Source organism: Lissotriton helveticus, chromosome 8, assembly GCF_964261635.1.
Source record: "Lissotriton helveticus chromosome 8, aLisHel1.1, whole genome shotgun sequence".
NCBI lineage: Eukaryota > Metazoa > Chordata > Amphibia > Caudata > Salamandridae > Lissotriton > Lissotriton helveticus.
The window spans coordinates 830,742,458-830,770,292 of record NC_136069.1 but is presented as its reverse complement, the minus strand read 5'-3'; the positions used below and the strand labels follow the sequence as shown (position 1 = coordinate 830,770,292).

The window sequence follows — 27,835 nt, the reverse complement described above, 5'->3', positions numbered from 1 at the left end:
CACAATACCAATCTAGGATGAAAGAAAGAGGTTTTACAAAAAGCTAATATGTTAAACCATATCTTAACCATGACCCTGGCAGTCTTAAATTTAACTCTTTTAAAATAGTTGGGGTCATTAACTCTTAGTGGGAACATATTAGAATCAGAGTTTAACATAAAAATTTGAAAATAAAGTTGGTTATCTGTATTAAGTAAGCTTTGTAAATGGCCAATAAAAGTTGCCCAACAATAAAGTTTGAAATCCGGGAAATTAAGTCCCCCATTATCTAGGGAACCTTTAAGTAGTAACATGGAGCGATGGGCTTTACGATAACCCCAAATAAAACTACTAAAGATTCCATCTAGTTTTTTGAAAAAAAAGTTGCTAAGAGAAAGAGGAATAGAGGGGAATAAATAAAGAAACTTGGGAAGTATTTTCATCTTAATTAAATTAATCAGACCAATAATATTTAAGGGGAGTTTATGCCATTTCTTTAATTGAGTGGTGGTCGCTTTAACTAAAGCATTGTAATTAATTGATACTATCTCTGTAATTTTTGCTGAAATTTTAACTCCTAAATAGGTGGCCGTATGACATAGCCCCGGTACTGTAGCTGTTGGTATATAATTAGCAATAGTTTGGGTTTTATTAAGTTTAATATACAGCCGGAGACATTGCCAAATCTGCTAGCTTCCATAGTTATTCCATGTAAAGCCTTTACAATGTCTGTGGAATAAATAGCTATATCGTCGGCATATGCCGTAATTTTCAATAAATGCGGACCAGAGTAAAAGGGTATTATACAAGATTGTGATTGCAGAGCATGAAGAAATGGCTCCATTAAGAGAGCAAATAATAAAGGCGACAAAGGTCACCCTTGGCGGGTGCCCCGGGATATGGGAAAAGTAGCAGAGATCAAGCCTGTATAACTGATTCTCACGATGGGGTTGTCATATAAAGACTGGATCCATGTTAAGAACTGACCGTTAAAGCCCATAGTTATCATTACCGACCAGAGATAATCCCACCCCACTCGATCAAACGCCTTCTCAGCATCCAAAAGAATCATACCGAGTGGGGAGGGATTCGTCTCTGCTATATCGAAGGCAGTAACGGCCATATTAATATGAGTTGTGGTATCTCTGCCAATTACAAATCCATGTTGCTGTGGATTAACTAACTTGGGTATCAAAGGGGCTAGTCGCGTGGCCAGCACTTTCGCAAATACCTTTGCATCCGTGTTTATAAGCGAGATAGGGCGAAAGGAGCCACATTCATTAGCCGGCTTATCTTTTTTCAAAAAGAAAATCAGTTTAGCAGTGCTCCAAGAGTTCGGAGCTTTCCCATTCTCACCAATATAACTAATAACTTGGTGGAAGAGAGGCAATAGCTCGTCAATACAGATCTTATACACCTCTAGGGGGAGGGTATCTTCCCCAGCTGCTTTCCCAGATGGTAGAGACAGAATGGCTTGCCGTATCTCTAAGAGACTGATAGGTACAGACAGTTGATCAAATCCAAAATGGTCGGATTGTTCAGATATATGACAATCCAGGTAAGCCTGGATACTAGCCAAAGTAGAAGAGCTTTCCGGTGTATACAGTTTCTTATAAAATTGTACAAATTGTTCCAGTATCTGTAAGGGTTGATCAAATATGACATTATTAGGGACTTTTAAGTGTTTAATCAGGGTGTTAGCTCTCTCATCGACTGCTTTATAAGCAAGACGTTTCCCTACCTTGTCTCCACTTTCCTACTGGGCAATTTGGGATTTTTGTAATTTGATGCTGCTTTGTTCCCAGAGTAATGATTTTAAAGTAGCTTTTAAATGTCCAAGTTTAAGCCCCAGTTCCACCACATTAGAGGAAGATGTGAGTAGCGCGTTGGCCAATAAAAGTTCAACAGAGCAAATATAATTAGTTAAAGTTTTGTTGGTTTCACGGCGCTCAGAGTTTTGTCTAAAAAGAAATTGCTGGGTAAACCCCCGGATGCTAGCTTTACAAGCTTCCCACACAATAATACAAGAAGTAGAATTAAGATTATTTAGAATAAAATCTGTGATATGAGCCTTGAGTTGAGTAATAATCACTGTATTTGTGAGCAAATATCTAGGAAAAGAAAACATCCTGAGGCTTGATTGAATTTGCGGGATATTAAATAAAAGAGAAATAGGATTATGATCAGAGGTGATTCGGGGACATAACGCAATAGAGCCAGTATTCAATATATTATCAGAAGCCCAGGCCATGTCCATGCGAGAGCACAGTTTATGAGGGGCAGAATAGTAGGTGTAGCCAGCATCATTGGGGTGAATACTACGCCAGACATCTTTAATATTATGAATTCGTCCTATTTCTAAGATAGCAGCGCGGGACCTGCACATGCGTTGGAACGCACCGTGTCTGGTAGTATCCAATTGGTAATCCATAATACAGTTGAAATCACCCATAATGACTAATTCTCCCTCCCAGTCTAAAAGTTCAATATTCAGCTGGTCAAAAACATAAGAATCATCACAATTAGAACCATAAACCACACAGAATACAAATTTACATTTTTCGATTGATAATTGCACAATGGCCCATCGTCCAATTTTAAAGAATGGCAACCCCCCTAATTGAGGAATTAAAGGAAGAACAAATGATAACTTCATAGCCAAGCTGTCCCAGTAGTTTCCTATCTTTATAAGCGATATGAGTCTCAGATAAAAAAACAAAATGTGAGTCGTACAATGCTAGCTCTTCACGAACCAAACATCTTTTATTCTTATTATTTAAACCTGCAACATTCCATGCCAAACATTTTAGCCGTAACATTCCAAAATTGTATTCACGCGTATCTTTCCATACTGCAAAATTATAACAAATTAACCTTTCCCTAGTGCCTCCAAAAAAACTCCTACCCGAGTTTCTTTCTTTTTTAAACAAAAACCCTTTCCACGCCCCTCCCCCTGAAAGGCCCACGCCCCTCCCCTGACTCCCTCACCTCCCTCAGGAGGGTACACCCCTCAGCACACTGCTGCCGCTGTATTGGCAGCTACCCTAGGGAGCAGCAGGGGGCTCAACCCATTACCTTACCCGGAAATATGTAATCAGAGAGATAAGTAAGCAAAGAAGAAAAACTGGCCAAACAAAAAAAAAAACCCAAATAGGAAGAAAAAAAAAAAATAATTAAGTATTAGTTTAAATAACTAGATTCTCATTCTCTCTGAATTAAGCAAATGTAGATAATACACTCCCAGCCTCCCTTTCGTCAGTGTAAAAATACGTGCGATTTCCCTTAATAACTTTTAGGCGTGCAGGTTCCTGCAGGAACACTTGCGCGCCGAGGGACTTAAACGGATCAATAAGCTTACGCAGCTTCCAGCGCCTGTCCATGGTGGCTTTGCTGAGGTCAGACCGTACAAAAAAAGTGAGATTTTCAATAGTAACAGGTGAGTTAGGCTTAGCCTTAAATGAGACAGCCTGTCTCAGCAAAAAAATTCCGAAATAAATAAGAAAAGGGCGGGGAAATTTGCTCTCTTTGTTCAGTAGAACAGGTGGTAATCTATGGACTCTCTGGAGTTGGGAGTCCCAATCCCAGTCAGCTAAATCCGGGAATGCTTTCTGGAATAGATTAACTACATAAGCCGTGGGATCAGCTCCCTCTGCCCCCTCTGGAATACCAAAAAGCCTCAGATTTGATAGTCTTTGACGATTTTCTAGATCTTCAATTTTTAATTGTAAAGACGTAATCTGGGCCTCATGTTGCCCCACCGTAGCTTCGGTACGGACAGACCCTTCTTCAATATTAACCACTCTGCTTTGTAAATCCTCCAATTCCTGTGATATCCCCCCATCTTGTGTGTAATCTCTTGCAAAGAATTCGGCAGCTTATTGTTATCATCTCACAAATGTAGGAAATGTTCTTGTGCTTCCTGCCTGTGGTTGCTTAAAGTCTGCAGAATAATGTCATGAAAAGAGCTAACAGCCTCTTGTGCTCCTAGTGCTCCTGGTATGCTTGATCCAGGAGCAGTGATTGGAGAGTGTGGTACTACAGGAGTTGGTGAAAATGGAGTTGGAGAGGTAGATATGGTTAAGCTAGTAGGGGGTAAAGCGGCTGAAACAGTCTCAGTAGATACTGTGGAAGATAAAGAGTTGGAAACAGGCAGCAATAAAATACTAGAGATAGGAGAAGTATCCTCTAATGAAGCCGAAGAGTCTCTGGTGGAGTCGTGGTCTGATAGGCTCGTACCAGACAGTCTCAGAGTCATATTTTTCACCAACCCCTTTGCCTGTATCCATTTCCTAAGGGGGCTTTTCTCTACAGGGTGGAATTTCCTAATAGGTGGAACGGAAATTAGAGATGGTGCGTTTACTAAGCCAAGTGAGTTCCCTCTTTTATTCTTAGTCTTAGTCTTGGATTTTAGGTTGGCTTTATCTCTTCTGTCAGTCAGGTATTTAGCGGTATCTGATGGAGATCCTGTGTCCGCTAAATCCTCATACTCCCCATTAGAGGCATCTTCCTCGGTAGCTAATAGGCAGTCAGTAGGTATAACAGCAGATTCAGGTGCCGCCGCTGCCTCTGCTGCCTCGGAGGTTACATTGTCCCCAACTAGATTCAAACACGTAGTGTTCTCAGTTTCCTGGTTTAAAAGCCCATCATAAATGGTCTCCGACTGAGGAGCGACATCTGGCTGACTACAATGATTTTTAAGTATCTCAAAAACATGTGGTGCGGAGGGCGTTGGCTCAATTAACTGGAGAATTTCAGTACAGCTTTCCGCATCAGAGACCAGTGTCAGCTCAGTAGTAACAATTCCGGTATCTATCTCAACTGCTGCCACTGCATCAATGTTATCACCAGTCTCAATATCCACCCCTCTCTTGTTATTCTTAATATTCTTAATAGACTTGCTTGTAGAAATGCTGGAGACCCCGGACACACCAAGCACGGGTGGCCGAAGCATCTGCTTACCCGATGGAGTTAGGGTGGACCCTCCTGGTGCATTCACTGAAGCCACTGGATGAGAGGGAGCAGTGGTGATTTGTTTAGCTACATTCGTTGGAGCCATATTCATTGAGATTGCGGTTGTTGAGATGGTCATGGTCTGTGCCACCGTTTCCACTTCCACTGCTGCATTTTTAAAAGTGGCGCGGGTGGATCTCGGCACATTCTTAGGAGCCATTGATATCCGTAACCCCCACAGCGCCCGTGCTGTACGCTCTGCTGTAGAAGGCGAGATCAAGGCGAGTCGACACCACAGACCTGACCAGCCGAAAGTCGAGCTACTGACCAGCCATGGCATAGATTGCCATGCGGTCCAAAAGGGAGCTCCAAGCAGCCGCTGCATCGCGGTATCTACTGTGCGGATCAGATTGATCTCAATAGCTACTGTAGCTATGGGTGTATAAAATGCAGATTTAGGTGTTATCCTGAAGAAAACAATTCATGCACCTATGGTGTGACGGGAGTTTGCAGCGACGGCACTTTTCAACCAAAACAGTGAGCAGTGTTTTCACCAGATATCCAAATCCAAATCCAAAATTTATGTCCAGCGCGGCTTTTCTCCGAGTTTACTCTCTCTCCCTCTCTCGGGCTGAAGCTCTCCGCCGCTGCTTACACCGATCAGTACCAGGTTTTACCGATCGCTGAGTTCGGGCCAGAGCGCTTTCTCCGTTCCGCTCCGAATGTTTTCCCCCCGTCGAGTCCCTCGCAGTTCCCGTATAACTCACAGATCCACCAATCCACAAAATCACCAATCCGTCGAAGTGTGGGAGAAAGGGAGCATCTCAGCAGTCTACCGGGTAAGGTAAGTGGGTAGCCTCCGGCTAGCTACTGCTCCGTGGCGTCCTCAATCCGCCATCTTGCTAAACCTACAGCAATCATATTTTAGATGACTACTCTGATTTCAAACTATGCTGCAACACTGAGATTGTACACCGAAGTTGAGCTGGAGCTCCTCTCCTTTTTGACAATGGCGAGCCCTGCTTTTCATCCTGCTCTACCTCTTATCAGCCTTCTCCACTGTTAATCAATAAGTCCTCACCATCATCCTTTCAACTGATACGTGATTGGCAGACACAGCATTTAACCATCATAGGCATCTCAGGAAGAACACTTCCAGGTTGGCTGGTGCAAGAAAATAGGTTATTGGTTGACGGGGGTAACCCCCTAATCAAACAGCAACCACAATTCCTGGCAGGGTGAAATACGAGGAAAAAACCAAAATTAACCTGTGCTTAACCCTCTGGTAGAAAATTGCAAAGAACACTGTTGATGGACAGAATGTAGAACAATGCCATACATTCACCCCAGTACAAGGATCTGGGCCTAAATCCATCGTTTTTTTTGCACTCCACACCACCCTGGGTTAGACACTGGCTATATGCAAATCAGCTCTGACCCTGTGCCTCATGGGAACAGTCCAGTCCGAACTACCAAGCCATGTCTTTCCCAGACCGGAATCAAGCATCCAAGGACCGGTTTCTGGCTATCAGCCTTCATCAGCCTGGATAGCTTGACTCCAGTAGTGTGGAGAGCCTGGGACTCACGTCTGAGCATACCCAGCCCACTGGGGGTGAAAATTGCAAAGAACACAGTTGATAGCCAGAAACCGGTCCTTGGATGCTTGATTCCGGTCTGGGAAAGACATGGCTTGGTAGTTCGGACTGGACTGTTCCCATGAGGCACAGGGTCAGAGCTGATTTGCATATAGCCAGTGTCTAACCCAGGGTGGTGTGGAGTGCAAAAAAACGATGGATTTAGGCCCAGATCCTTGTACTGGGGTGAATGTATGACATTGTTCTACATTCTGTCCATCAACTGTGTTTTTTGCAATTTTCACCCCGAGTGTGCTGGGTATGCTCAGACGTGAGTCCCAGGCTCTCCACACCACTGGAGTCAAGCTATCCAGGCTGAATGAAGGCTGATAGCCAGAAACCGGTCCTTGGATGCTTGATTCCGGTCTGGGAAAGACATGGCTTGGTAGTTCGGACTGGACTGTGGGGGAGGGGGGAGGGGTGAAACCCTCCTCAAGCAGTAATCCAGACTGATGAACTCAAATTCCATTCTTGCAAGTATGGTCACAGAAATAAACAGTCAGGTATAATGAAGTGAATGTGGAAAAACAGAAAGGACAAATCAAGGAAAATGTTAAAAATTGTTGAATATGGATTCAAAATTTTATATTGGGATTTTTGTGTTAAACAAATAACCAAATGGCAGTGCACAAACACAAGCACCGAATGCCACGGCTGCTACCAATGCGAGAAATCGGGTTACCTGTTGGGGGGGGGGGGGGTGAAACCCTCCTCAAGCAGTAATTACAATTCTTGCCAGGGTGAACTCCAAGAAAAAAACAACTTAACCTGTGCTTAAGAACAGGTAGCTTGGCACAAAATCAGTTAGACCTAATACAGTGAAAACACAACACAAGAAAAATCATACACCAATATAGGATAATAGATTAAAATGTAATAAATTATTTGATACTAAAACGAGAAAAATTCAATTAGTACAACTGGAGATGTGCAATTTCAAAGGCTTAGGTAAAATAGTGCTTAAAACCACAAAGCGCCAACCATGGTTATCTGGTTGGGCCAGACCAGGACAAAGTCACAATTTCAGGCCAACTGCGATGGAGTGCGGGCCGGATACATGGTCAAAGTTAGTCTCTCTGAGAAATGTACCTTAAATCCTGGTTGCGGAGTGTAGCAGGTTTCAGTGGTCATCCCTAGAAACGATGAGAGGGCCGCGTCGAAGATGAGTCAAGTCTGCGGATCACAGCTGCGGTTCCAATGAGCTGCGAGGGCTGCGATATGGGCTTCAATCAAGGTGTAGGTGTTTCTGTTAAGAAGCTGCGTGGTCCGCATCTAGTGACGGTTCGAATTGACTGTGCAGGCTATGATGTGAGCTGCGTCGGTTCCGATGAGGCACTGCGAAGAGCAGTGTTTGGTTTGGGTTGCGTCGGTTCTGATGAGAGCAAAGCAGGGCTGGCAAAGCAGCTTTAGCCCCATGGGAGAAAGTGCCATCTTTCTTGCCTTGGTATGCCCCCACTTTTTTCTGAACTGCTTTGACTGAGTGTGCCCTGCGGTCCTGCCAACCAGGTACCCAGGGCCTGTGTTCCTTCCCTAAAACTGTGTTGAAACTGAAATCCAATTGGCATCTCTGGCCACCTGTCAGCCCCTAGTAAATGGTACCCTAGGTACCCAGGGCATGGTGACCAGAGGAGACCCCTAAGGGCTGCAGCACTTATTGTGCCACCCTTAGGGGCCCTGTACCCTGGCACCCACACACTGCATTTGTAGGCTGAGTGCCTAGGTACAGAATTAAACAAAGAGTAGACATGGCACACATCCCTGTGTGCCATACCCACAAACCCACTGCCCTGGCATACATCAGTCACCCCTCTAGCTGGGTGCCCTATGCCAGTGGTGAGGGCACAGGTGCATGAGCCCTGTGCCCCTACAGTACCAAGGGCCATTCCTGGGCACTGTAAGGGCAGTGATGCCTTTAAGAGTATATGGTGCTGGGAGGTCGACATTACGCACTCCACAGCACCATAATGGCTACACTGAAGACTGACAAGTTTGGTATCAAACTTCTCAGCACATTAAATCCACACTGATGCCAGTGTGGGATTTAATGAGAAATCTACCACAGAGGGCATCCTAGAGATGCCCCCTGAAACCTAACCACAATCCACGTCTGGTCTGAGCGACTGCAGAGGCTGCCACACAGCAGACATGTTGCTGGACCCCTGGGTGGAGAGCCCCCCGCTCTCCTGGGCCTGCAACAATGCACATCCTGGGTGAGGTGCTAGGCCTCCTCCCCCAGGATGGGCAAGTGGAAGCTTCAAAGGCATTCCGCCTCTGTGAGCTTCTCCAGACCATTTGCTGTACCCAGCAACTGGCCCCCACCAGTCCTGACCCCCACTCTGGTGGGAAGACTGGCGGGAAAAACTACGTCAGGAAGGGGGGTGTGCCAGCCTGTGCCAACCCCACCCCTAAGGTGGGGGAGACTAGGTGAAGCACGACCCCGGGCTCCGGCCATCTTGAAGATGGGGAGCCCTGCCCAATCACAGGTAGGCTCCTGCCCCCTCCCACGGGAGAGGAGCAGGCTAGGGGGTGTACCCACCCCGGGACAGGGATGGGTACCTATTGGTCCCTGCCCTTGCCCTACCTGGAACGCCCCTAAAATCAGTATTTATGGGCTCCCTGAACGTTCCTTCCGTAGACCCCGATAAGAAAATCAGAAAGAAGATCAAGAGGAAGAAGACGCGCCGTGCAGCTGCTAACAACAGGACGACAACAACTGACTTGGCCCCAGCCCTACCGGCCTGTCGATCCTGGAACCTGCTCCTGCCTAATCCCGGCGACTCCTGCGGACAGCAACCTTGGGACACCCAGAGGACCTGCCTGCCTTGACCCTCTTAAAGCCTGGGACTCCCATCAGCAGAGGCTCTGCTGCAACAACATCTCTGGTGCCAGCCAGGAAGCTTCGGACCAACCCACTCTGCACCCGCCGAGCCCGGCCCGGGCCCGAGTGATCCAGGATTACGAGGACGTCCCCCCAGCGACTGGGACCCGAAGTCCAGTGCCCAAGGACCCTCCTCGACGACCCCGACGACCCCTGCAGCCTCAGGACAGAGGACCCCTCCGACCGCGACCAGCAGGGGGTAAGATTTCCCGACCTCAAAAGACACCCCTGCACCCGGCGCCCACGGCCCTCTGTGCCCAACACCTGGGTGCCTACCTATCCTCCAAGACCCCAACTTACCCCTCGAAGTGTTGGTCGCTCCAGAAGAGCCTTCATCCCCGAGCCTGCAGCCTTTGTTCCCTTTTCAAGTTCCTCATTGAATAACATTGAGTCTGCCGCCCAAGTGCCCCTGACAGTGCAACCTGTACCCTATCCTACTTCCCCCTTTGCCCTGAACAAGTGACCAGGGGCCCAGCTCCCACAGCCGCCTGGCCTGCTAGCCAGCAGCCACCAACCGGAGGCCCCCTTTCCCTCATTGGATAACATTGGGCCTAACTACCTCTGCACCCGGCCGCCCCTGTGCCGCTGTGGATGAACCAACTGCACTTACCTGACCCTGGGGGACCCCTGAGTCTATGCCCAAAACCTTAACTTCACCAGCCAAGTACTCACCTGCAAACCGATAACTCACTTACCTGCTATTGGATAACATTGACTGGTTTGACTAAAAAAATCTTATAAGTGTGAAGTTTTGGAAACTAAAAATATTCATATAAAATCACCCGAATTCCGAATTCCGAAGTACTCACCTGTGATCAGGGGAGAAGCCAGTATTGTACCTTGTAGCCCAGTACTGAACGACAAAAGTAATCCTTACCGGGTTTACTAGTAACTTGTATTTTCTCCATAGGAATCCATTGTCTGCTGTTCTATGAAATTTCTTCTGTCTACTTTTGAAAACTAGAAATATTCTTTAAAAATCATACTGTCCACTACTCCAAACCTTCTGGGACAGGATTTATAATTATATTCAACGACTTTTTCACTACCGTCCGCCCAGAGACTTCGCGTATGTCTTACTGGGGGCAAATGACCCGAGAATAGCAAAGGAGCATGAGAAACACCTCTTGGATCTCATGTTAACACTGCCATGTAAAGTCGTGTTGAGTAAGTGGAAGAGTGCTTCCGATGTTTCCTTCAAAATTTGGCAGGAATGGTTGTCTGCATTAAGGGGCGCAGATAACGACGTTCTTCACTCTTCACCTTGGCAAAAACCCATGCCAAACTCTGGAGCCTACTTGATTCACTGGAGCTTTGCTATGACCCGCCGTAGGCCAGCTTGGGTGTTATACCTCCGACCCGTACCTCATTTAACCACATAAATGGACATGTATATCGACACTGTGAATCCGCTGTCTTGACTTAAATCCGAAGTCACAGGTTACGATGCTGCTGTTTAGTTTTCTTCCTTTTACTCCCCTTTCTCTCCCCCTCGTCCACTCCTCTCGCTCTTTCTTTTCTCCCTTCCCTTCATTATTTTGGTCCTCCAGGTCCAATATTTCACGCATGGGTATTATGTTAAATACTTTCTAGTTGTGAAATATCGGTTTGTCATTCGCCAAACTTATTTCTCTCGTGATATGTCTCTGGATTTTATTGCCACAGTATGTTTCATATGTGCCCACCCATGCATTATTCTTTGTATTCTTTTGTTTATTTTGTATTTCTTCAATTCCTCAATAAAAAAGATTTGAAATACAAAAATCATACGAAATACTGAAACGTAATTACTTACCTGTTTTGAGTTGAGACCCCAGTGCTGGCCCCAGGAGACCAGTACTGGATTACAAAAGTAACAAGATCGTACTTTACCTGCAACCTGAATTTTCTCCCATTGGATAACATTGCCAGATTCCTGTTGAAAAGTTTCTAAGTGTGAACTTGTTAAAAAGCTTTTTATTCCTGAAAAATCACTACAATACCTAAAACGTTTTTGCTAACCCCAGCTTAGACCCCAGGACTGAACCTAGGAGCCAGTCCTGGAATTACCAAAGTAATCTACAAAGTAATCCACTGTGTTTATATAAGGAAATCCATTGAACTCAATGCTAAATTGTGTGTAGAATTGTGTTGCCTACTGCAACCCCTGTACCTATTGTGTTCACAAAGTTTATTGCCTCTTTGCAAAGTAATCACATGAGAGTACTCATATCGAGAAAAGTATATTTTTATTCCTTTTGGTTCTAAAAATAAAACAACTATATCTGTTGATATAAAAACAATTGGCCTGGAGTTCAGTCCTTCAGTGTGTGAAACCTTTTGCTGACTGAGTGTGTACAACAAATGCTTTACATTGTCCTCTGGTACTGCCTTACTGCTTGACCAAGCTACCACTTTTGAGAGTAAGGTCAGTCCTGACTTTAATCTCTGTTATACCTCTGGGGTTTGTGGACTCTATACACACTGTACCTTATTCTGGTCCAGTATATATAGAGCCACTTTCTCACACCCCACTTCCAAGGGTCCAGGACTGGAGAGGCACCACTTCAGGAGTTAGGACTCACAGCAGGCAGAATCCAGGTGCAGGATTCAAGATGGTTGGAGCTCATCCTGCCAACACATATTCGCCCTTTGCCTCACTGTCTGGGAGTAGATAAAGACCAACTTCCAGCTACACTTAGTTATGTGACCCAGAATAAAGGCTGCAGGCACCAAATAGTTAAGCCAAGAAAATGCCAACGTTTTAGAAGTGTGACTTAAAATTCGACTTTACCATGAAAATGTGACTTTCTAAATTGCTCTTAGTCAAAACGTATCACTTAGTCAATCTATTAGGGTAACCTAATGATATCCTATGAGAGAGGTAGACCTTGCAATAGTGAAAAACTATTTTGACAGGTTTTCCCTACCAGCACATGTAACACTTAATAGTACATGTTCCATTGTTTAAAAACAAAGCACCCTCCCCTATGGGCTCTTTGTGGACCAGCTAGAGGTGACTTTTATGTATTTAAAAGGAAGGTTAAGGACTGGCAAAAAGTTTATTTGGTGAGGACGAAAGGGCAGTTTAAAACTGCACACGCAGGTCGCAATGGTAGGCCTGAGGTATGTGTAAAGGGCTACTTAAGTGGTTAGCACACTAAGTTTTGCAGGTCCACTAGTAGCATTTCATTTACAGACCATGGGTGCATGTTGGACTACTTTACTAGGGACTTACAAGTAAACTACATGAGCCAATTGGGTGGTCTTAAGGCCAACAAAAACAAAAGGTGTAAGGCAAAACAAAAAAACTTCTGGTGGGGAGAATTCCTTAGGCTGACAGGTTTAACCGCTGGCACTTAACGCCAGAAGCCTCAAGGACAAATCCTTCTCCATCATCTTTAACCCTTACACACCTCCCCAACAGACATGCTTGCAGACAACAACAAAAAAATCCAAGGTGTTCAGATGACAAACAACTCTCTGAAAATGTTCCCCACCATAGTCATGTGTGCTTTATCCTCATTCAAGTCTGAAAGCAGTGTGCCTAGCTCGAAAATTAAGCTGACAAAAAATGTAAAATGCAGCACCAGAAACGTCTCTTTGGCGTGAAGCTGGGCATATTCACTTCCCACCTCACTAAGTATACCAAATTACTCCGCTATACCGTTGGCAAAAAAAGTCTCTATATCGGTAAGAAAAACTGTGACAGCCTGGTATCAACACTGGCATCTATGAAAAATAAACATCAACAAGCCAGAATCAGATTTCAGAACCATGTCATATCTTGCTTCAATTATTGCAACATAATTTATACTGGCCTCCAAAATAGCTTTTATTGCCAAGCCACAAAGGCTACAAACCCAGTCTGTAGCTTAAATCAACTAAGCACGACCATCTCAAACAACCTCTGAAAGTTCTTCACTTGCTACTAGTAGAATTGAGGAACACATTTGTGGTCTGATGCACCATACACAAAGCATTTTGGGGAAAAGTGAAAAAAATTATTTCCAAGACTACAGAAGAACTAATTTTCAATCATCTGCTGCTAATGTTATCTAACAGTGCACATTCAAGTTGGTGAAACAATGAGACATATCATTAGGAGTACACGGCGCAAAACTGTGGCATGTCCTTGACCCTTCTTTACCAGCAGAACCAAACCATTTGTGCTTCAGGAAATGCCTGAAACCCGAACTATTAAGACTTATTCATTAACTGACATTGGGGGCCACAAGCTTGTTTCTTCCATTTATTATTGTTTTTCTGCCTGGCCTGTCTGTTTCCACAGCTGCACTCTGAAGTAACCAGCAGGCGACAAGACGCACATTGCAAAACTCCTAAATAAATAAATACTGACACTTGAAAACAATTTCTTCTTCCACCTGCCTCCAGACTAAGCTGTAGAGATGAAATACTACATTGCAAAGCAAAGTTTTTACATCAATTAATCTCCAAGCCAGTAATAAAGACGTGCAGCTAAGTTGATGCTGAACCTAATATTTCAACTGATGAATTTAAAAGAGCAAGAAATATACCTGCCAATTTGGTGATAATGCACCCCGCTCCCCAAACGTCTGACTTAAGGACTGCTCAGTTGGCTTTGAATTGAATTGTATAGAACGGTACCCGATTCCCAATACTTTGGAGAATGTAAAGGAGAGGAAAATAAGGGACTATTGAATAGATGCATAGTTGAAATTAATGTTTTGAGAAACCGGTGTAGCTAGTGAGTGACAAATAAGGAGCAGACTTGCCATAAGTATCGGTGATTAAGACCTGGATTATTGTTTAGAAACGTTTAACATTATCCACACAAAATACCCACAACATGAAGCAAATTATTGGCTGAACGTTTTGGCTTTCATTGGGGAAAGTTTGATTCCAACAGAAAACCAGCAAACTGATGACGTTCCTTTATGTCCAATATTGATATCTAGCTAAATTAGGAAAAGTCTGGCCATGCCTTCGCAAAAATAAAACAAATAATAAAGTTTCTGCTCATTTTCTAATAAAAGATTCACATTCAACCTATGAACGCAAATTTCTGGAAAGTATTTTACTTGACAGGATTTTACCATTCATTAGGAGCACCATTTAACTCCCGAAATAGTTTTTCATCTATTTTGTACCTGCAAAATACAACGAGAATTCCTTCACATAGTCCTTCGAGCGTCCATTTAAGCAGCACATCCTCAGAATTGCCCGTTCCTTTGTAAAGCAGATAGTCCGAGTAATGCTCGATTGGCTGGCACTTCATGTTCCTCAGTAGCCAGGTGCTCAGTGGAGAAAGAGTACAAGCATGCGAATGGATTTTAAAAGTAAATTTGTGGAAAGCAGCCAGAAAGGCAAACAAATCTTCACCTCTGTTAGCAGCTGGAAAACAAATGGAGCACAGTTAATACAAATTGAACCTAGTAGAGGCGTAAACATACATGAGGCAAAGCGCAGGAAAGGAACTTGGCTCAGCATTTCAAATAATAGAACCAATTACAAAGACAACATTGTTGACATGTGTATAGTAAAGACATTCTCTAAAGCATCTCACAGAACAGGCGTGTGCAAACACACACAAAGAAAGGATTAGCACCACAATCCTCATTAAACAATACTCAGGTTAATCTGCACCGGCTGTTTGCCCTGATGGACTGGGCACAGGGCGAGGCGGAGAAGTGCTGGGTTGCCTCGTTGAATACCGAGAAGGCTTTTGACACTCTGAGCTGGGCTTATCAGTCTGACGATGGTGGCGAGGGGGGCCATGTAGATGTTGAACAGCGTCGGGCTGAGTGATGATCCTTGGGGTACTCCGCAGCTGATGTCAGTGGGTTTGGAGAGGAAGGGGGGGGAGTCTGATCCTCTGGCTTCTGCCGGAGGGGAAGGATTGTACCCAGTCGAGGGCGGTTCCCTGTATGCCTGCATCATGGAGTCTGGCGGCTAGTGTGCGATGTGAGGCGGTGTTGAAGCCTGCGGAGGTCCTGGAGGATGAGGGCCACAGTGTGACCCTGGTCCAGCAGCTTCCGGATGTTGTCGGTAGCGGCGAGGAGGGCGGTCTCTGTGCTGTGGTTGCTGCGGAAGCAAGACTGGGAGGCGTCTAGGATGGAGTTTTCTTCGATTAAGGCGGTCAGCTGGGTGTTCACAAGTCTCTCTGTGACTTTGGCTGAGAAGGGGAGGAGAGAGATGGTCCAGTAGTTCTTCAGATCCTTTGGGTCAGCAGTTGGTTTCTTGAGGAGGGGTTTCACCTCGGGACATTTCCAATCGTCTGGGCAGATGCAGGATCTGAGGGAGGAATTGATCGTATGTCCTAGTTTGGGTGCAATGACAGCGGCGGCCCTGTGGAAGATGTGAGGGGGGCAGGGTTTAGTAGGGGCTCCTGAGTGAGTCTTCTTCATGGCTGCAGTGATGAGCTCGACGAACACAGGGGCCCAGGAGGTGATGGTAAGCTTCTCGGCGGGGTGGGTCGAGGGGTGCTGTCTTGTAATGGCTCGCTGAATTTGTCATAGAGGGCCTTGATTTTCAGGTGGAAGTAGGCGCTGAGCTTCTGAGAGGGAACCAGGTGCGACTTAGGCATGTTGATGGAGTACCCCAGGAAATGCAGGAGGTCGGCCGTAGTCTGGAGGTGGGAGACGGCTGCCTGGGGCGAGCCCGCCTTCAACAACCAGTTGTCGAGCTAGGGGAAGACAGAAACCCCTGATCTGCACAGCTGAGCTGCAACTACCGCCATCACTTTCGTGAACACCGAGGGCTGCTGGTAAGGCCAAAAGGGAGCACAGTGAACTGAAAGTGCTTGTGGCCTACGTGAACTACAGTTCGCGGTGGGCCGGCAGGACGGGGATATGAAAATAAGCGTCATGCAAGTCCAACGCTACCATCCAGTCTTGGGGTCTAGGGCAGACAAGACCTGAGCAAGTGTGAGCATCTTGAACTTCTCCTTCCGGAGGAAGCGATTGACGTTCCCAAGGTCTAAAACAGGACGCAGGCCCTTGTCCTTCTTTGGAACCAAGAAGTAGTGGGAGTAACAACCACAACCTAATTCTGGCACCGGAACGTGCTTGATGGCCCCCTTGGCCAAGAGGGCCATAACTCCCTGCTGGAGAAGTGTCACGTGATCCTCCGACATGTGGTGGCACTGTGGCAGCATGGCTGGAGGGGTAGTCTCGAAGGGGAAGGAGTAACCCTTTCGGACTATCTGCAAAACCCACCTGTCCGAGTTGATGGTGCGCCAGTGGGGGAGGAATCTTGCCACCCACTGGCATTTGGTGGGCCTGAAACACCGGACTAGGAAGGTTTGGACGCAGTGGCGGCGGAATGACCCGCCCGCTGGCCCCATGACCCACCTCTGCAGGTCCCACGTCTGCGGATGTGCTGAGACTGTTCCTGGGCAGGCCTGCGGCTCTGAAACAAACGTGTTTGGGCGCCCCTTCCTTAGCCACGAAAAGAGCGAAAAGCAGAAGGGAAAGGAGTGCGAGTGGCCGAAAGGCCTAAGGACTTTGCCGTAGCCCGTGAGTTCTTAATACGCCCGAACGCACTATCTACCTTGTCGCCATAAAGGCGAGTGCCATCAAAGGGCATGTCCATCAAAGTGTTCTGGACATCCCAGGAAAAACCAGTAGTCCTCAGCCAGGCGTGGCGGCGTAGCGCCACTGTCATGGAAATCGCTCTGCCCAGCAAGTCGGCGGTGTCAAGGCCACAACAAATTGTGAACTTGGCTGCGTCTCTCTGCTGAGCAATAGCTAGGGAGAGCACTGTCCAGGCCTCCTCCGGACACTGAGGCAGCACCTGTGCAACCGTGTCCCACACAGAATGGGAATAACGGCCCAAGAGGCATGCAGTGTTCACAGACCGCAGGCCCGAACTGGCGGAAGTAAATGTTTTTCTTCCCGACTGTTCCAGTTTCTTGGATTCGCTGTCCGGTGGTGCGGAAGGGAATGCGCTTGGGGACGCATAGGCCTGGACAACCAAACTCAGGGGTAGGGTGTTGGGAGAGGAAAATTGGGTCGCCCGGGCCAGGCGATGGCATCGGGCCACGTTCCTACCCACAGGAGCCCCTGTGTTGGGCCTGGACCAGGTGCCCAAAGGAACGTCTGAAAGTGCGTCATTAAAGGGCAGTAGCGGCTCTGTAGAGGAAGACGCCGGCCGAAGCACTTCTGTCAGGAGGTTAGTCCTGAAGGCCACCATAGGGAGCTCGAGGTGGAGAGCCTTGGCTGTCCTACGCAACACCACAGAATATGTACCACCTTCCTCCTTAGCCAGGGTAGAAGGAGACAGTGTGCCAGGTTCTGGAGTAAAATCCAGGTCACCTGCATCTTCCAGCCAGGTCCCCCTGCCCAGTCCTCCAAATTCTCTTCCCAGTCCGGGTCTAACACGCACTGGGTTACGAAAGGGCCCTCAGACCCCTCCCAGTCTTCCCCGTCCTCCACAACCGGATGTATGACGTTACAACGCATACTTTTACCACGCCTACCATTACCACGCAATTTTTACAACGCAGGATCCATTACAACGAAGTACCATTACCACGCATGCATTTACAACGCAGATACCTTTACAACGCATACAATTACAACGTAAGTATTGGTAAGTATATAATATTTTTTCAAATGTAATTTAATTAAAATTAATATAATGTAATTTAATTTAATTAATTTAATTTAATTTAATTTAATGTAATTTAATTTAATTAATTTAATCAATTTAATTTAATGTAATTTAAATTTAATTATATTTAATTTTTACCCTGTACCCTTTTACCCAAAAACCCAAAACTGACCCTGAACCCTAAAAATACCCCTTTACCCAAAAACCCAAAACTGACCCTGAACCCTAAAAATACCCCTTTACCCAAAAACTCAAAACTGACCCTAAACCCTAAAAATACCCCTTCACTCAAAAACCCAAAACTGACCCTGAACCCTAAAAATACCTCTTTACCCAAAAACCCAAAACTGACCCTGAACCCTAAAAATACCCCTTTACCCAAAAACTGAAAACTGACCCTGAACCCTAAAAATACCCCTTTACCCAAAAACTGAAAACTGACCCTGAACCCTAAAAATACCCCTTTACCCAAAAACTGAAAACTGACCCTGAACCCTAAAAATACCCCTTTACCCAAAAACTGAAAACTGACCCTAAACCCTAAAAATACCCCTTTACCCAAAAACTGAAAACTGACCCTAAACCCTAAAAATACCCCTTTACCCAAAAACTGAAAACTGACCCTGAACCCTAAAAATACCCCTTTACCCAAAAACTGAAAACTGACCCTGAACCCTAAAAATACCCCTTTACCCAAAAACTGAAAACTGACCCTAAACCCTAAAAATACCCCTTTACCCAAAAACTGACCCTAAACCCTAAAAATACCCCTTTACCCAAAAACTGAAAACTGACCCTGAACCCTAAAAATACCCCTTTACCCAAAAACCCAAAACTGACCCTGAACCCTAAAAATACCCCTTTACCCAAAAACCCCAAACTGACCCTGAACCCTAAAAATACCCCTTTACCCAAAAACACAAAACTGACCCTGAACCCTAAAAATACCCCTTTACCCAAAAAACCCAAAACTGACCCTGAACCCTAAAAATACCCCTTTACCCAAAAACCCAAAACTGACCCTGAACCCTAAAAATACCCCTTTACCCAAAAACCCAAACTTATAATATTTTTAATAAAATGATATACTTACCAATACTTACGTTGTAATGGTATGCGTTGTAAAGGTACCTGCGTTGTAAATACATGCGTTGTAATGGTACTTCGTTGTAAAAAATGCGTGGTAATGGTAGGTCGTTGTAAAAGTTGCGTGGTAAAGGTTGTATACCCCACAACCTGCCGGGGAGGCGGAAAAGAAGGAGGTGGATGGAGAAGGGGATAGAAATTCCTCATCGGCGTCAGAACCTGCGTCGATTGACACCGGTCCGGCACTGTCTCAATGTCATAGTGGAAGCCGGGGACGGCGTCGGCGATGTCGGTCATATGAGGCCAACCGACATTGACTTCGATCCATGGGCATCTCTCAGCGTTAAGAACGGGGCCGGAGCCGACGACGAAGAGCGAGGACCCCCAGTCGGACTCTCGGGCCCGAAGGCGTGCCGCAGGTCCCGACGGCCCAAAGACGCGTGCCATGGCTGACAGAAATTTCTGCAGCTGGGCCAGAGCACCGATGGACCCGGAAAGGGCCGGTAGGCCATCTGCAACTGCGTAGGCTCCGCTGGAGCAACGGGGGTGGCACCGCCCGCACCCTCAGCCATGTCGCGCGACAGGCTAGGGGAAGGCAAAGAGCGACGGCGCTTCTTTGACTTCTTGTGCTTCGCCTTACCTGACTCCGAGTGCGAAGACTTCGTTGAATGATGGTGGAGACGACTCCAGGGCCTCTAGCAACTTTTGGAGCTATGGCCCGGCACTCGGGGCATGACTCAGAGTTGTGGTCAAGCCACAGGCAGTAGAGACACTCACGGTCCGTCACAAACATCGTGCGGTGACAAACCGCGCAAGACTTAAAGCACAAGTACCTACTTGTGTAACGATATATCTGTAAGAGTCATTAGTTAGTGACAGATTCCTTACCTTAGAATATCCCCAGGCGTCAGACTGGATCCGGAAAGTTTTGCTTAGCAGTACCCCTGCGCGTCAGTAGGTGGCGTCCTGCGGCTCCGCGTCCATCACTGGCACCGTCAGCACCGAGATTACGCCACGGAGAGTACTTAGACGCTACCCATGCGCGCTGACATCAGTTCTATACACAACTTTCCGCGCCAGGAACGCAGAGTCATGCAAGATACTGACCACTGGTGCATAAAACTAGGGCCCTAAAAGGAATGACCTTAACCCTAGTAATCAGTTTGCAGAACGGGGAGGATGGGAGGGGCGATAAGGAATCTGTCACTAACTAATGTCTCTTACAGATATATCGTTACACAAGTAGTAACTTGTGCATCTGAAAGAGACACGTTAGTGACAGATTCCTTACCTTAGAATAGATACCCCAGCAATACCAACCCCGGAGGTGGGTCTGCGAACAAAATTACACCAGAAAGTCACGGAGCACAGAATGGTCAAAGAAGCCGTCCCTCCGGACTTGACTGTCAAGGTAGTAGTGCTTGGTAAACGTGTGCAGCAAGGCCCACGTAGCTGCCTGACAAATGTCCTGCAAGGGAACCCTGCATCCCAAGGCAGTAGTGGCTGCAGTTGCCCTGGTGGAATGGGCATGCATCCCCACTGGAGGCTCCTTCTTAGCCAACGAGTAACAGGCATTGATGCAGAGAACGAGCCACTGAGAGATGGTCCGTTTGTGCACGGCCCAACCTTTTTTGGTGCCCATGAAGCCAACAAAGAGCTGGTCATCCACCCGGAACTGTTGTGTGTGACTCAGGTAGAAGGAGAGCACACGTTGTAGGTCCAGACGGTGGAGACTCTCTTCCTCTCCGGAAGGATGCGGAGGCGGAAAGAAGGTAGGCAAAGTGATGGTCTGCCCGAAGCAGAAGGGCGTGACAACCTTTGGCAAGAAAGAAGGACGGGTCCGCAGAACCACCTTGTCCGGATGAATAGAAAGGAAAGGAGGTTTAGAAGAACGAGCCTGGAGCTCACTCACTCTTCTGGCAGAGGTGATTGCTACCAGGAAAGCCGTTTTTAAAGTGAGAAGACGTAAGGGACAGTTATGAAGGGGCTCAAAGGGAGCGCACATCAGAAAGGTCAAGACAAGATTCAAGTCACACTGAGGCATTATTAAAGGCACAGGTGGAAACGTATGCATAATGCCTTTGAGGAAACGGTAAAAAATCGGGGACATAAAAAGAGAAGGCTGATCTGGAAGCCGTATAAAGGTGGAGATGGCCGAAAGATAACCTTTGATAGTGCCCAGAGCAGAGCCCTGCTGGGCCAAAGATAGGAGGAACAGAATGACCTCAGAAAGAGGAGCAGAAAGGGGATCCACAGCCTTCGCTGTGCAACATGCCACAAACCTGTTCCACTTGCAGGCGTATACAATTTTGGTGAGGGACGTCTGGCTGCCAGAATGACATCACAGACTTCGGGAGGAAGATCAAAAGGTGTCAACTGTCGCCGCTCAATCTCCACGCATGGAGGTGGAGGCTGGACAGGTTAGGGTGGAGAACCGTCCCCTGCCTCTGCGACAGAAGATCCTCCTGAAGAGGCAGACGGATCAGGGGGTCGACACTCATACTGAGTAGCTTGGGATACCATACTCTTCGAGCGCAGTCCGGAGCCACAAGAATGACTTGGGCCCGGTCGCCCCTGATCTTCTTCAGCACTCTGGGCAGAAGGTATAGGCGGAAAGGCGTACAACAGACCGCAACTCCACTTGCAACGAAAAGCGTCTCCGAGAGAGTGCCGTCTTGGAAATTCCAACGCGCAGAACTGATAACATTGCGTGTTCTCTTCGGTGGCGAACAGATCCAACCAAGGCTCTCCCCACTGCAGAAAGAGACCTTTCACCACGTCCAAGTGTCCGAGTGCAGATGCCATTCGTGGTCCATCAAGTACCAGCGGCTGAGTTTGTCCATCCTGGCGTTTGAAGAACCTGCCAGGTGTTGTACCACCAAGGTGATGCCCTGATGTTCCAGCCATGTCCAGAAGCACAGAGCCTCCTGACATAGGGTCCAGGACCCCACCCCGCCCTGTTTGTTGCAATACCACATGGCGGTGGTGTTGTCTGTGAACACCTGCACCACACTTCCCCGGACAGTGGAAAGGAATGCCTTCAGTGCAAGTCGGCTATGAAAGACAAAGGTCCTTAGCTTATCAGAATCAGCGACATAAATGTAATATAGGCCATAATAGGAAACTATATTTGTCCTCTGTCCAGCCGGACAGGGTATTTATTTGAACACAATCAAACAGACTGATAAATAATTAAGAGGCACAGTCCTGTACCTTACTCAGTAGGGACAAACAACATATAAGGAGAAAAGGTTTCACAGGCAAAAAACGATCAATATTGGCCACTTTTGGCTCAGTGTTTGAATTGAAGTATTGCCAAAAATGCTAGACACAACTAAGTTAAACACAATGGTTAGGTTGTGAAAGCACTATGTGAAGTCGACGTTTCGATCCCTCTTGCTCTAATTACATGGGACCATCATCAGGACTAAAAATGATAACATTTGCCTGCCTGTAATATTAGTACAACCGCCCAAGTGTGGGCTTTGCATATCAAGAGCGTGTTGCATACCAGCCTACGCAGGTGCTCGCAGGGAATGGTACCCGTTTGGCCGGGTTCTAGGGATCCGGGCAGTATTAGATAGACTTCACGGTCCTAGTCTCGTAACCGGGTGTTTCTGTATTTCCGGTGTCGGGGGTTCGGGCAGTCTCAAAGAGCTGCAGGGTCTGGTTGAGGTCACCGGGAGTTTCTCGGGGAGTGCTGTGACTCCGTGATATTAGGTATCCAGGGAGCGGGGGAACGATGTCCTGTCCGTGGATGGACAGGACATCGTTCCCCCGCTCCCTGGATACCTAATATCACGGAGTCACAGCACTCCCCGAGAAACTCCCGGTGACCTCAACCAGACCCTGCAGCTCTTTGAGACTGCCCGAACCCCCGACACCGGAAATACAGAAACACCCGGTTACGAGACTAGGACCGTGAAGTCTATCTAATACTGCCCGGATCCCTAGAACCCAGCCAAACAGGTACCATTCCCTGCGAGCACCTGCGTAGGCTGGTATGCAACACGCTCTTGATACGCAAAGCCCACACTTGGGCGGTTGTACTAATATTACAGGCAGACAAATGTTATCATTTCTAGTCCTGATGATGGTCCCATGTAATTAGAGCAAGAGGGATCGAATCGTCGACTTCACATAGTGCTTTCACAACCTAACCATTGTGTTTAACTTAGGTGTGTCTAGCATTTTTGGCAATACTTCAATTCAAACACTGAGTCAAAAGTGGCCAATATTGCTCGTTTTTTGCCTGTGAAACTTTTTCTCCCTATATGTTGTTTGTTCCTACTGAGTAAGGTACAGGACTGTGCCTCTTAATTATTTATCAGTCTGTTTGATTGTGTTCAAATAAATACCCTGTCTGGCTGGACAGAGGACAAATATAGTTTCCTATTATGGCCTATATTACATTTATGTCGCTGATTCTGATAAGCTAAGGACCTTTGTCTTTCATAGCATACTTTCCCACGGTCCTCAGCCAACTGTTTGGGTCCCCTTGTTATATTAAATAGACTTCAGTGCAAGTCGGATCGCCCACAGCTCCAGAAGGTTGATATGGAGCCGGGACCCTGCCGGAGACCAGAGGCCTCTGATCTCCGCCTCCCACAAGTGGCCTCCCCATCCCAGGAGGGACGCATCTGTCACTACTGTGTGCTCCAGTTGGAGAAGGGAGAGAGACCTGCCATTGACCCAATCGCGATTCATGAGCCATCACTGCAATTGTCGTGTAGCTCTCTCTGAGATCTGAACATGATCGGAGAGGTTGCCCTGATGCTACGCCCACTGGAACTACAGGTCCCACTGCAGAGCCCGCATATGCCACCTAGCATGTGTCACCAGCAGGATGCAGGAGGCCATCAGGCCCAGAAGCCGGAGGGTCAACCTGACCAAAACCCGGGATAGAGGCTGAAAGATCGGAATCATAGCCTGAATATCCCAGACTCGCTGCTCAGGAGGATAAACCCGAAACAGCCTCGAATCCAGAACCGCACCGATGAAAGGGAGCTTCTGAGAGGCACTCAGGTGCGACTCGGCACGTTGATGGAGAACCCCAGCAAATGCTGGAGGTTGGCCGTAGTCTGGAGGTGGTTGACGACTGCCTAGGGCGAGCCCGCCTTCAACAGCCAGACGTCGAGGTAGGGGAAGAATGACACCCCCGACCTGCGCAGATGAGCCGCGACCATAGCCATCACCTTCGTGAACACCCGAGGGGCACTGGTAAGGCCGAAGGGGAGCACGGCAAACTGAAAATGCTCTTGGCCTACCTTGAGCCGCAGGTAACGGTGGTGGGCCGGCAGGACGTGAATGTGAAAATAAGCGTCCTGCAAGTCCAACGCTACCATCCAGTCTCCAGGGTCGAGGGCAGCCAGGACCTGAGCCAGGGTCAGCATTTTGAATTTCTCCTTCTGGAGAAAGCGAACAACGTCTCGAAGGTCCAAGATGGAGCGCAGGCCCCCCTTGTCCTTCTTGGAGATCAGAAAGTAGTGGGAGTAACAACCACTCCCTACTTCCTGACCGGGAACACACTCGATGGCCTCCTTGGCCAGGAGGGCCATGACTTCCTGTCAGAGATGAGCCAAATGATCCCCTGACATGTGGTGGCACCGAGGTGGCATGGCTGGAGGGGAGGACTGAAAGGGAAGAGAGTAAACATGGCAGATTATCTGCAGCACCCATTTGTCCTATGTAATGTCGCGCCAGTGGTGGAGGTGGTGGCGGACCCTGCCACCCACCGGCATGGAGTGCTCCCTGAAGATCGGATTAGGATGGCTTAGAGATGGAAGCAGCGGGGATAGAGGTGGACTGACCTGCACGCTGGTTCCCAGACCCTCCCCTGCGGAAGCCATGGCCGCGGCCGCCTGGGTCTGCACAGGCTTGTTGGAGGAGCGTGCCTGGGTGCCTCTGGCCTGGCCATGAAAGGAACGAAACCCAGGAAGTGGCAGGGTTCTTTGTAGAAAAACCCAAGGACTTGGCCGTGGCCCGTGAATCTTTAAAGCGCGCCAATGCACTGTCAGCCTTATCGCCAAAGAGGCGGGAGCCATCAAAGGGCAGGTCCATGAGCGAGCTCTGGACATCGGGTGAGAACCCATTTGAACGCAACCAAGCATTGCGCCGCAACACCACAGTCATGGAAATCGCCCTGCCCAATGAATCAGCAGTGTCCAAACCACACCTGATGTCAAACTTAGCCGCATCCTTACCTTCAACAACCGCTTGGGAAAGGACAGCCTGTACCTCCTCAGAACAGTGAGGCAAGACCTGAGCAACGGAATCCCACACTGTATGAGAGTAATGGCCCAACAAGCAGGCGGTGTTAACCGACCGCAGCCCTAAGCTGGCAAAGAAGAGCAACCTCTTACCAAATTGTTCCAGCCTTTTAGAGTACTTATCTGGTGGAGCCGTGGGAAAGGCGCTCTGCGAAGTCGAGGCCTGAATGACCAGGCTCTCAGGCGTAGGGTGAGTGGTCAGGAAGGCGGGATCACCCGGCCCCGGGCGGTGACACCTGGCGACGTTTTTATCTACCGGCGCCCCCGTGGCCGGCCGCACCCAAGTGCCCTTCGGTAAGGACCTCATTGAAAGGGAGCAGCGGCTCCGACGACTCCGACGCCGTCTGGAGCACCTCTGTAAGGAGGTTGGTTTTGAGGGCCACTGTAGGAAGGTCGAGATTGAGACCCTCCACAGCTCGACGTAGCACCATGGTGTAGGAAGCACCCCCCCTCCATAATAGGCGGAGGAGAGGCAAAACCCCGGGTCGGAAGAAACATCAAGTTTGCCCGCATCTTCCAGGTCGTCCACCCATTCTTGCTCGGAGTCACATTGGCAAGAGGGTCCTTGGACCCGTCCCAGTCGTCGTCCACCTCTGGCGTAGAGGGAGACGGAGAAGGTACGAACAGCGTTGGGAACGGTGCCGAAAACGGCGCCGATCGGGGCCGGGCCGGAGCCGCTTCCCAATTCGGATCCCAGGCCAGAACAAAATGGTCCAGGAACCAGGGCAGGGGTGGGATAAACGGCACCCAGTGCGATGCCAGGGGTGGAGCAGAGGGCGGTGCAGGGGTTGGAGCCGGCGGCGCTGCACCTCGTGGCGCCGGGGCCGGAGACAGCAGCGTAGGATCCCGTGGTGCCGGGACTCGAGCCAGTGGCGGAGCCGCCGGGCCAGTAGGAGCTAGACACGGGACTGTGGGGCCCCAAGGCGTGCCGGCGGGAGCCCGGGGCCTAAAACGGCAGTCCATGGCAGCAAAAACTCTTGCATCTGTTCGGGAGTCGCCGACGGACCCGGGTATGGTGGGTAGGCAGCGGGACTCCCAGGCTCCAGAGGAGCTGCAGGGGCGGAGCCCCTGTCCCCCTCGCTTGCCTCCGAGGAGCGATGGGGGACGTCGGAGAGCGAACACGCTTCTTCGTCTTCTTTTTATGGCGTCGATACCGGAATCCGAAGGCGGAGATTTGGAGCCCAAGGAGCGGCGGCTCCGGTCCCACAAGCGGTCGCGGAAACAACCCCTGGACCCAGAGCGGGGGTGTGACGAATGCAGAAACTCCAGCAATTTCCAACGCCACTCCCGCAGGGCTTTCGGGGCCATAGCTCGACAGTCCTGGCAGGCCCGAGAGTCGTGATCTGTCTCCAGGCAGTAGAGGCACACATCATGGGGGTCCGCCACCGACATATTACGGCGGCACATCCCACAAGACTTAAAGCCGGGCATCCCTACGTGCACCAGGTGAAAAAAGGGGAGACAAAAGTCTCAAAAGAGTAGTCAAAAAGTGACTAAGGCACGTGCTCAATCCACATCTGTGCTTGCTGGCGCGGAAAAAGAAAGAACTGACGTCAGAGCGCACGGGTGGTGTCTAAGTACTCTCCGTGACGTAATCTTGGAGCTGAAGACGCCAGTGACGGACGCAGAGCCGCAGGACGCCACCTACTGACGCGTAGGGGTACTGCTAAGCAAAACTTTCCGGATCCAGTCTGACGCCTGGAGATATTCCAAGGTAGGGAATCTGTCACTAACGTGTCTCTTTCAGATACCGAGCATTCCTATACACCATTAGTCAAAGACTCAAAGAACAGAGACAAAAGTCCCCAAAAACTCAGTCAAAAATTGACTGGGGGTACCGCTCTCTCCGGATCTGCGCTTGACGTCCGCGCGCGTGGACGCGTCTACGTAGCTACAGCGATGTCATTGCAGCGACTACGATGCCAACGACGTAAGCGAAGCAGCATGACGATGCCTACCGACGCACAGGGGTACTGCTGGCAAAAAAGTTTCCGGATCCAGTTTGACGCCTGGGGTAATTCTAAGAAAGGAATCTATCACTAATGTGTTTCTTTCAGATAGATATATCTATAGAGGCTGCTGGACAGAAGGCATGCAATAGACCTTATCCCAAACAGGTGGGTGTGTATTAACAAGGGAAAGTTGTGAAACATCCACATGGATCTAAATTGCTGTTTCTAGAATCAGCCCAGATGCTATTAATGGCTGAACGTGCATATTTGTCCAGGAAATCTGCTTTCACTGCCTAACTTGAATGGAAGTCATTTTGAGGAGAATGGGGAGGCAGAGCATTGCTCCCATTAAGAGAATTGGATTAGAATCCTCCTGTGCTTCAGGCTCCTAGGGCAGTATGTTGAATACTTTTAGATTGTGATGATCGTTAGGTTTTACATTTTGCTTCCCAGTTCAATTTTGTGGTCCGAGGCAAAAGTGCATTATGACCATCTGTTGTTGGTTGTCACATT

General features: G+C 48.2%; 1 protein-coding gene across 3 annotated transcripts in view; it reads right to left on the bottom strand.

Annotated features, from left to right (window-relative positions):
* Nucleotides 1-27,835, bottom strand: part of FANCB (FA complementation group B) — a 466,340-nt gene that overhangs the window by 39,070 nt on the left and 399,435 nt on the right. For all 3 annotated transcript variants that reach the window (XM_078657640.1, XM_078657638.1, XM_078657639.1), the window contains exon 8: nucleotides 14,553-14,796. In XM_078657640.1, coding sequence (XP_078513766.1) covers nucleotides 14,553-14,796 — 244 coding nt within the window. The remainder of the gene's footprint in view (nucleotides 1-14,552; nucleotides 14,797-27,835) is intronic.